Source organism: Brienomyrus brachyistius, chromosome 10 (assembly GCF_023856365.1).
Source record: "Brienomyrus brachyistius isolate T26 chromosome 10, BBRACH_0.4, whole genome shotgun sequence".
NCBI lineage: Eukaryota > Metazoa > Chordata > Actinopteri > Osteoglossiformes > Mormyridae > Brienomyrus > Brienomyrus brachyistius.
Genome location: NC_064542.1, coordinates 9,035,899 through 9,045,296, shown reverse-complemented (window position 1 = coordinate 9,045,296; position 9,398 = coordinate 9,035,899). Strand labels below are relative to the sequence as shown.

Below are 9,398 nucleotides of genomic sequence, written 5' to 3'. Positions count from 1 at the left end.
AAGAAAATGTAATTTACCCTTACAGCAAAGGAAAATATATATATATACATATTTAACTAGGAAATTTCAACCATGTAAAATTTAGATCACAGAAAAGCATGTTAGAATGTCAAGAACGAAAAGTCTAGACTTTATTTGTCTTAACATAATTGCTTCAAATACAATTGAAGTTTCGATGGTCTGCGGCCAACTTGTGTGCTTGTTTACAACAACAAAAAAAAAGTTCAATTTTTATGACTGTCATAGTAGATTATTTTTGTATATAAATAAGAGGAACAATCAAGTAAAAGTTTATTACATTCCACTTATGAATGCTTTTGTTTGTAAAGGCTTAACACACGTGTAACAACTGTGAACAATACTCTCATCATGTAAAGACCGTGACTGAGAAATAAACACAACACTACACAACTGTAAATTAAAGAGAAATAAACACAGCACGTCGGTAATTTGAAACAGAAGAACATTACACTGTTATATGCAGCTGATAAGACCTATGGCGTTTTACAAAACGAGTTATTCACTTCTTTCAAAGTGCATCAGACATTCTGACTTCATAAGCATATCTAAAAGATACATTTTAGCCAGCAAAAGAAAACCGAAACAGTCCACAGTCAAAACACAGTATATAAATAAATATATAAAGCAAAGCAGAAACAAAGCAAATGCCCCATGATTTTCTTTAGTTTTTTTTTTATTTCCAATAGGAATTCTAGAATTTTTTTCTCTACATGTGTGAGATTACAGGTTAGAATTTTGTGGTATAACCACTAACCATCAATTTCTGTATTTCTATATTTCACATTGTAAAGACATACTCTTTGGACTGTATAGTACGTATAAAGTGATGGTTAATTCTAAACAACAACAAACAAGATGAATCAATAATATATGCACAACTATGACAGAAAAAGTATAGGATTTGTATATATTCCCAGCATAGTTGACATGAGCATCCCACATATTTATATACTAACACATGTAATACTGTATGTACAAAATCTTAATTCTGCAAAATGTGTAAATAAGATTTTCATAAATGGACGGGAATCAAGAAATTTAATTCACAAACATACCAATATGAAAAGAAAATAATGTGCACTAAATAAGGCACACTTTATGATTGTTATATCTTATTTTCGTAGTTAAAATAACATATAATGTATAGTGGTGTTGATTAAGCAATACAACATCATCCCCCAAATTTAAAAAACAGAATTAAACAATACTACAAAGGCAAATACAGCTGTCATTAAATCATTGTCATGACAACACAATGCTGCAATTTTTGGATTACATAAACGAAATCCAGAAATTCTTTTAAAAATAATTCGTATGTGTTCACACAATCGTCTGTCGCACAAACTGGCATTCCTTAAGACCGAAGAACTGCGATATGACAGGAGAGGCTGTTTTCAGTTTCACTCGATTGTGTTCGTGCGGAAGCAGCAACGTGGTCGTCGCATACATCGGAATCCAACGCGAAGTGGATTGCGTTGCCGCCTTTTTTTCTTTCCCTCCGGTTTCTCTTCAGCTTTGCTTGGTTCTTTTACTGAGACATTGGTGCATGGCACTGTGATTGGAGGAGGTGACAGGGGAGGCGAAGGACCTTTGTCAGCTGGGCTTGTGGAATTAGCTGTGGACACTAAGAGTGGAGGAAGCTTTCCATGATCCTTGATCTGCTTCTCAAGGTGCTTCTGGATGGCTATGCCCAGGACTTCCACCTCCACGGCTGCTCCATACACCTCCCACGTCATGCCCTTCTCATCCCAGCGTACCTCCTGGACAGGTTCTGGTTGATCTTCCTGTGTAACCGCCTTCACTTGTGTCGCTGGACAGTCCTCTGGAGCATTGGGAGTAATTGGGCTCATAGGTGCTGTGGCGACAGATCGATAGTTCACCATCTCTCCCACTTGGAGTTCTGCATCCTTCTTCGACACTAGGGACAACTCTTTACAGCTATTTTCAAATTTCCCAGACAGGTATGGAAAGAAGGCAGCAGCAAAACCTTCTGGTGGAGTCATGGGGCTTGTTGCAGCTGATCGGCACATGACCTCCAGACTCACTTGAGTCTCCATGTGTTGCTTCTGACTTAATGAGAGATTGGGTGGAATTGAGTATGATGGAAAAACCTTTGTCTCTTTGGATACTTGAGACTGTCCATTAAACTCACAAGTAGAAGTGGTCTTTGTTTCCTTTCCTTTGGATTCTTCTGGAAGTTTTTGCCCAACAGGACACAAAGGCTTTGAGACTTGTTGTCCAGTGTCTCCCTGAATGACCTTAGAATGCATGCTTTCAGTTTCAAGTAGAATATCTTCATTGCCAATTTTCTTGGGAGAAAGTTCCTTCAAGTTTATATTTGGCCGCTTGATTCCATCACACTGACTGAAGGTATTCTCCTTTTCAGCCTTTTCCATTTTGCTTTTTATCTCAGACTCAGAATGTTTGGAGGTGACTAAGTCACTGAACCCTATGTTGTTGCCTTTGCCTTTTTGAAGGTTTGTGATTTCCATGTTTTCACTGAAAGATGAATCATTAAATGGCAGTCTAGCATCAACATTGTATTGATCACCATAATGATTTGACATATTAGTCTCACATCCATTGGAGCCCGATGGTACAGAATTATCGCTGACATCTTTCCCATCAAATGGGGAGTCATGGTTAGAACCTTGACTGATTAAATCAGCACACTGACTAACCTGTCGATCACAATCTATTGTGTCACTGCCCTTCACATTATCCATTTCACATAAAGTCGTGGCGCTATCTTCGGTGTATTCATTGATTTCTATTGATGGTAAATTAAAATTAACCTCCTTTGCTCTTTGATTAATATGTATGTGATCCTGGGAGGCTTCTGATGCTTCTGTTTGTTCCAGTTGAGCCATTACTGATGAAGAGGTTATTTCAGCATCTTTTGAAGACCTATCCATCTCATTAATTGTACACTGGGGGTTCCCAGTGCTGCATTTGTTGTCAGTTTCATCAAAGTTAGGTAATTTTGAGACCGGGTTCATATTACAGCTCACAATTCCTTCGCATATGTGGGAACTGATGTCTGACGTCGTTTCTGCTACAAGAGGACCCTCCATCAGAACCTGGATTTGACTTCTTTTAGACGGCCAATCAAGTCTTGGTAGCTTCCTATTTGCATATCATCAGCCACTCTGATATGGTTTCTACATGGGAAAACCATTTTTCCTGGAAAAAGAAAACATTCATATGGAGAAACTGATACTCTCTGTGTAGCTTAATTGAAGGATTCTAGTATATTTAAACTGACAAATGTACCTTTAACCCCCAACATATAACGGTGAAAACATATTTACTTGAAACCGTAAATAGTTGAAAAAAAATCCATTGCAATTCACAGCTGCCACTACAATATAGATTAAGGCTAATTTATTAATTATTAGGCAGTAGAATAAGTTGTATTTATACCATATCATAAATACTAAATTATGTTTTTTTATTCTAATAAAATTCATATTAATTTAAAATATTTAATTATACTTGTAGCTTTTCATCCTTGGATACAGCAACGGAAAACGGCATCAGGTTATTTAACAAAATAACCTGTCAGTCTAACACATACCTCTACAATGGCATGAAACACATCAGCTTTTCTAAAGGAAATTATGAGGACATAACCAGTTAGTTCAAATAAGTTGATTAGTGAGACTGAAAAAAATACCTAGGAAATATCTCTTATTTGCAGCTTATATGTTGCTGCTATCCAAAGAAGTGCTGCACTTTCTATTTTAAAAATACCATGGAAACTGAAGGTAGCACGCCTTCCATCCAAAGAATTGTTCTGTTTTCGATAAAATCAATATATACAGATTATTTCTATTAAATGATTGAACCAGGATTTTCCAACAAGCACAAAGACAATATTAGGTTAAATATAATTAGCATTTTAATTTGACTTGGCAGCATTTGAGGTACTGCATGGATAACTGATACATACCTCAGCAAATAGATGAGCTGAGAAAGACGCCTCTCCATTTTTGCAGAACTCCTCTTATTCTTCCTTATTCTTCTTATGTTGCCTTTTGTTGCTTCTGAGTAAACAGCAGCAGTTTGCCAAGGTAAGATCGGTGTGCTAGAAAGATCTTTCGGAAAATCCTTAGATGTTGCTGTGGAAGAGAGAATTTAAAGCTTCTGGTTGCTGTCTCCCTGGAAACCAGCTTCAACCTGGCAGTGAATGGTAATCGAAGAATGGTCTCTTTAAGCTGCCAGTTCATTTGCATGCATGATTGTTTTTAATCTTATTTATACTGATCAATAGCTTGTCATATATAAGGTTTAACCACAAAATCATTTAGAATGGTGTTTATTTTAAAAAAGATTCGATTGGCTTAATATAGCAGAATATATATTATTTTAACTGGTACTGTATACAGCACATAATCAAAATGTTTTTTTTTTTATTTTAAACTTACATAGTTTTAAATTTTTGATGTATCATTCCCTTTAATGAGTAAAATGACCCTACAAAACCACAACCACTGGAAGTTTGCATCTGCAAGATTTCTTAAAAAAAAATTATACAGCTATGGAAAGTATATAAGTTAGTGTGACAGTGAAAGATTCTTTGGAAGTACTTTTTGTGTTTATTTAAATTGACAGCATTCAAATTCTATGTAACTTGATAAAAAATATTTAACTCACCACTTTGCCATTCCTGTCTTGATTCCAGCTGTTGAAGGTAACAAAAGCAAAGAAATAGAAATAACCTTGTATCCTGTTTATGTGCCTCAATGTATTTTAGTTGCCAGACTCCTCTAGAGTTGCTGAATAGAGTTGTCCACAGCATTTGTCCAGCAGCATACTGGAAGTCAGAGAGCAGGAAAAGGGCACATTTATTGGGCTTATGGAAGGGAATTCTAGTTACCCTTTGGATAAGCTGTAACCTCATTTGGATATAACCAGTACATTAAACTGCCATGTGTTTATTGTTTCGTGGCTCGGCTTACACCTCCGAAGGCACCTACAATTACACTAATTTTTTAGATCTGGGCATTTGAATGTAAATAACAGTCAGAGAATCAATAGCAGAAAAAGGAAATCTGATTGCCAGTATCTAAAAACCATAAAGAGTAAGGTGCAAATTACTATGCCATGAAGAACCAAATCCACCTCCCAGCTGTGGCAAGTCGGACTAATTATGCACCATGTCCATACATGTGTACTGTCCCTTTCACTGTGATTGGAAAGGTAAGACACACCCATTTAAAATGTTAACACACTCAGCAGGACTCATCCCAGCATTTTCACATTTTGTACTTAAGGGATACATTCAGACTCAGTCGATTTGAATAGCTCATTGTTCTGCTTCACTCATTGAAACAGAGAATGCATAAACAAAATGGCTAACTGCCAGAGGCAGACATTTCAGGTTTAGAAAGTAAAAATCCAAACCAGGATTTTGTTTCAACCAACTAGTTCAGCATAAAGAGTCACAGTCACAGAGGACTGAACTGGTTGGTTGAAACAAAATCCTGGTTTGGATTTTTACTTTCTGGACCTGAAATGTCCGCCTCTGTTGCATGGCCTTATTTAAATGCTGCATTTCATAAATCAGCTAAAATGGCAATTAAAAAACAATTTGACCACTCAGTAAATATCTAATTTTGAATCGCTGCAGTGAAAACATTTGCTTATATAAAGGGATTGAGTGTGTAGCTATAAGATACTTTACATAAATGCTATGTCATTTAAATCAGATTCTTTGAAAAATATAGAATAGCTGATGCCGAGTTTATTTAAGTTTATTTTTGATGAAAAAGAAGTTGAGTAAGTCTTGTTTTTCCATAACAGTTTTTGTGAGCCATAGTCTGACCTAAATGTGCTGTTTCTGTCAGTCGTGGTCTCACCATCAACTCCTCGATCTCCTCCAATCCTAGTTCTCACAGAGAATCCTGTTTCCTAGCAACCAGCAGTGTGGATGAGTGGACGTCATCATGTGAGAGTCTAGTGGGTAAACAGCTGAGAAAAAAGCGCCTACCAAGGACCAGGCTTTTTTCCATTGTGATTATGCTTGTGATTATTTCTCGGTCCGTTGCTTCTTTGTGACTATTAATCTATAAATCAATATTTCAAATATTTGTAATCTGACAGCATAACAACATGTACCACCACACTGGCACAGTTAAAATGTTATGGCATGACTGATAAATCATGAATAATAGTCAATATCCAAGTGCTCATCCATTTCTTTTACTTACAATTCAGACATTTTGAAAGTTCTGTGTCATAGAATCAAACCCATTTTAATCATATTGCTGTAATATTTCATTACTTATAATTATAGTGTGAAATTTTTACAAGAATAGGTGCAGAATAGGGTAAGGTAGGGGCGCATGCACGGGTACTGCATGTTGCCGCATCTACCACACGATGAAACTGGGGATCCCAGCTCATGACCCTCCCAGGCAGACATGCGGTCCAGTCCCACGCTCCGGAAATGGCCATGTATCTGCCACAGCCAGGTATTACATGGGCATCCCTTTGGCCTGGTGCAGCCACTCGGCAGTAAGGATCCTGCAAGCCAGATCCCCTTCAGGGAATCACGCCAAGTGGTTCCATAAGTCATGTTCCCCTTCAATGTAAGTAATATACCTCAGTCGAGACTCCCTGAGCGACTGCTCTTTCAGCACAAAGTCATCAGTGGTACCCAAAGTTTCTCCAAAGAGACACAGTACCAAAAGAATCCAGTCTTCATTTCAGGTCACTGGATAGCATCTATGTCTCGCAGCGATACAACAAATATAGGGAGCACCAGGACTCTAAAAATGTAGACCTTCGTCCTCCTACAAAGATCGGGAGTGGCAAACAGCCCTTTTAAGCGACCTCATGACTTCCCATGCTCTCCCAGTCCATCTACTCTGCTCAAGAGGGCATTAAAGGCCTGGATTTTGGTCTCTATCCAAGACATTTGCAAGTTTTGCTATTGCCGATCAATCTCCATTGAGTCTGTGAAGATCATAGCATCTTTGGCTAAGTCAAGATCAGTGAATCTTTCTTCACCAACAAATGCCTCACAGCTGTAGGACCCCACGACTCTGCCCAACACCGAACCCATGCAAGCACTGAACAGAGTAGGAGTAAGAACACACTGCTGGCGAAGCCCAGAATCTACTGGGAAGAATGCAGAGGTTCTGTCTCCACACTGCACTGCACTCACAGTACCAGTGCACAGTCCGGCCACGACGTCTAGCAACTTCAGGGGGATCCGGCGAAGACTTAGGATGTCCCACAGGGTAGCTTGATCAACTCAGTCGAACGTTTAATAAAAATCCATAAAGACTGCAAAGAAACTTTGGCGATATTTGCGTTTCAACTTGATGAGAACCCTCAGTATCAGGATGTGGTCGATGGTAGACTTCTTAGGAGTGAAACCAGACTGCTCCGGTCACTGGTAGGCAAACGAGTAATCATGGATCCTGTTGAGAATGACCCTAGCGAGGACTTTACCCAGCACTGAGAGCAGTGATATCTTCCTGTAGTTACCGCAATCTAGGTGATCACCCTTCCCTTTCCAGATAAGGACTACAAATCCTATTTTTCAGTCAGTAGGGGCAGAAGAAAATTAATCTTTTTTTAAACCTCATTAGACTTTGGCTTTTTTTCCCTGAATTTCATTTTGCAAACTAATTTCCTATGCACAAATAGGTAGAAGTACTGCAAGAACATTTGAAAAAACCGTGATGACATAAAATAACTGAAACCATTAACATCTACAGTACCTGGATTATTTTTTGTGACGATCATGACCACATACAGTATGTGCATGCACACATTTGTATTCACATCTATGTGGGGACCATCCATTTATTTCTATGACAAAAACCCTAATCTTAACAATGAAAACCTTAACCTCTAGCCAGGCCTAACTTTAATGTTTAGAGGAGTTTTATGTGCTCTTTGCTCTCTGAAGATCTGTGGTTATCAACCAAATAATTCATAAGGGAAAGGAAGATAGATGGATACTTTTGATTACATCCTGATCTTTTTCTTTCCTACCTGTGAATTGGAACCCGCTGGAATACTCACTGAAGAAAGTAACAGTTACAGTCAACAATAAGATAGTAAAGTTTATTTGTCAACTATGCAAATTGAAAACACAAAATTTTCTATGGATATTAACTTGACAACAGGTGGTCATTCTTTTATAAAGCAGTTGGGACTTGTTGAGCGTTGTTGGATAATTTGATGCATTAACTATCAGGGTTTTTATCAGATCAAACTATTTATTTCTGAATTCAAAGGTTTATTGTTAAGATTTTTGAGGAAAAACAACAATGTTTTATTGAAATGAACAGGTATCCATATTATCGATGACCTTAAACTACCAACCTTCATGAGGGAGAGAGAATCATTCATTTGAACAGGAGAATATTCGGGCTGATTTCTTTCTTGAATAGACTAAAGATCACGTGGAATTCTGCGATTGACAGTGCTTCAAAAACCGGGCTCATTTTGGATCCAGTTTCTGTTTAAAATCCTCGATAGCATCACTTGCTGTTCCTGCTGCTGTATCTATGGCAGTCTGCAACTGTTTGGAAGCCTCATCTGCAACTGTAGGAGGTGAGACGGCAGGGGAGGAACTGATTATGACATGAGACACCACAGTAACCCTTCACATTTATGACTTTCACATGAGTATAAACGTACCGCCAAAGGCCTTTGGGAGCATTACCGCTGATTTGCTGAACAGGCAGTGCATATGGGGTATGATTATGTGGTTTGAATGATATAGTCAGAGACCACAAGTTTAACATTTGTGCCCTTGAGAGGTAAAGTGGTCTATCCCACATTTTTGACCCCTACCCCCTTTTTTATTGAATATTTTCAATTGGATAAGTTATTATCTACGTCATACCTCTGTGCTACCTATGATATATATCAATTGTAGGGTATAGGCACACTTATTTTTTTGAAAAAATTTCAACTTTGGAGCTAATTTTCTCAAAACTTTGTTTTTGCGGCATAGCCCACTTAACCTCTCAAGGGCACATTTCTGAACAGTATGTAACTATGATGAGGTGTAACAGAAATAAAGCGTATGGACCATCCTCAATGTTGAGGAGAACAGAATTAGAGGTAATATGAGAAGTCATTCCAACCTGGATCTACCAGCAAAAAGCTTACTGTCAGTATCTATCGTTTTTCCTGCAGAATAACATGTTTGCAGTGGTGTAATAGCTAAGGAAACACTCACCCCCATCTCTCCCTCAACACAAGGATTAGAAGATAAATATACAAGATAGAATACCAGTTTCCAATAAGAATACCCTTATAAAGTGTTTATGAATGGTTTATAATCAGCTTATTAATTTGGTTGTAACACCCTGTAAATCATTAATAGACAATGATAAAGAAGTTATAGC

At 37.8% G+C, this 9,398-nt stretch overlaps 1 protein-coding gene across 2 annotated transcripts; it reads right to left on the bottom strand.

Moving 5' to 3' along the window:
• Positions 1–267: 267 nt before the first annotated feature.
• LOC125750826 (G protein-regulated inducer of neurite outgrowth 1) lies at positions 268–4,809 on the bottom strand. Of its 2 annotated transcripts, XM_049029114.1 has the most exons (3): positions 4,678–4,809; positions 3,974–4,142; positions 268–3,204 (listed from the first exon to the last, which is right to left on the bottom strand). In XM_049029114.1, exon 3 carries the CDS (start codon positions 3,093–3,095, stop codon positions 1,422–1,424), a length of 1,674 nt encoding a protein of 557 aa, XP_048885071.1. In that variant the 5' UTR covers positions 3,096–3,204; positions 3,974–4,142; positions 4,678–4,809; the 3' UTR covers positions 268–1,421. The 2 variants fall into 2 exon arrangements, with proteins under 2 accessions (XP_048885071.1, XP_048885070.1); XM_049029113.1 differs by lacking the exon at positions 4,678–4,809 and having other exon boundaries at positions 3,974–4,220.
• Between the last annotated feature and the right edge of the window lie 4,589 nt (positions 4,810–9,398).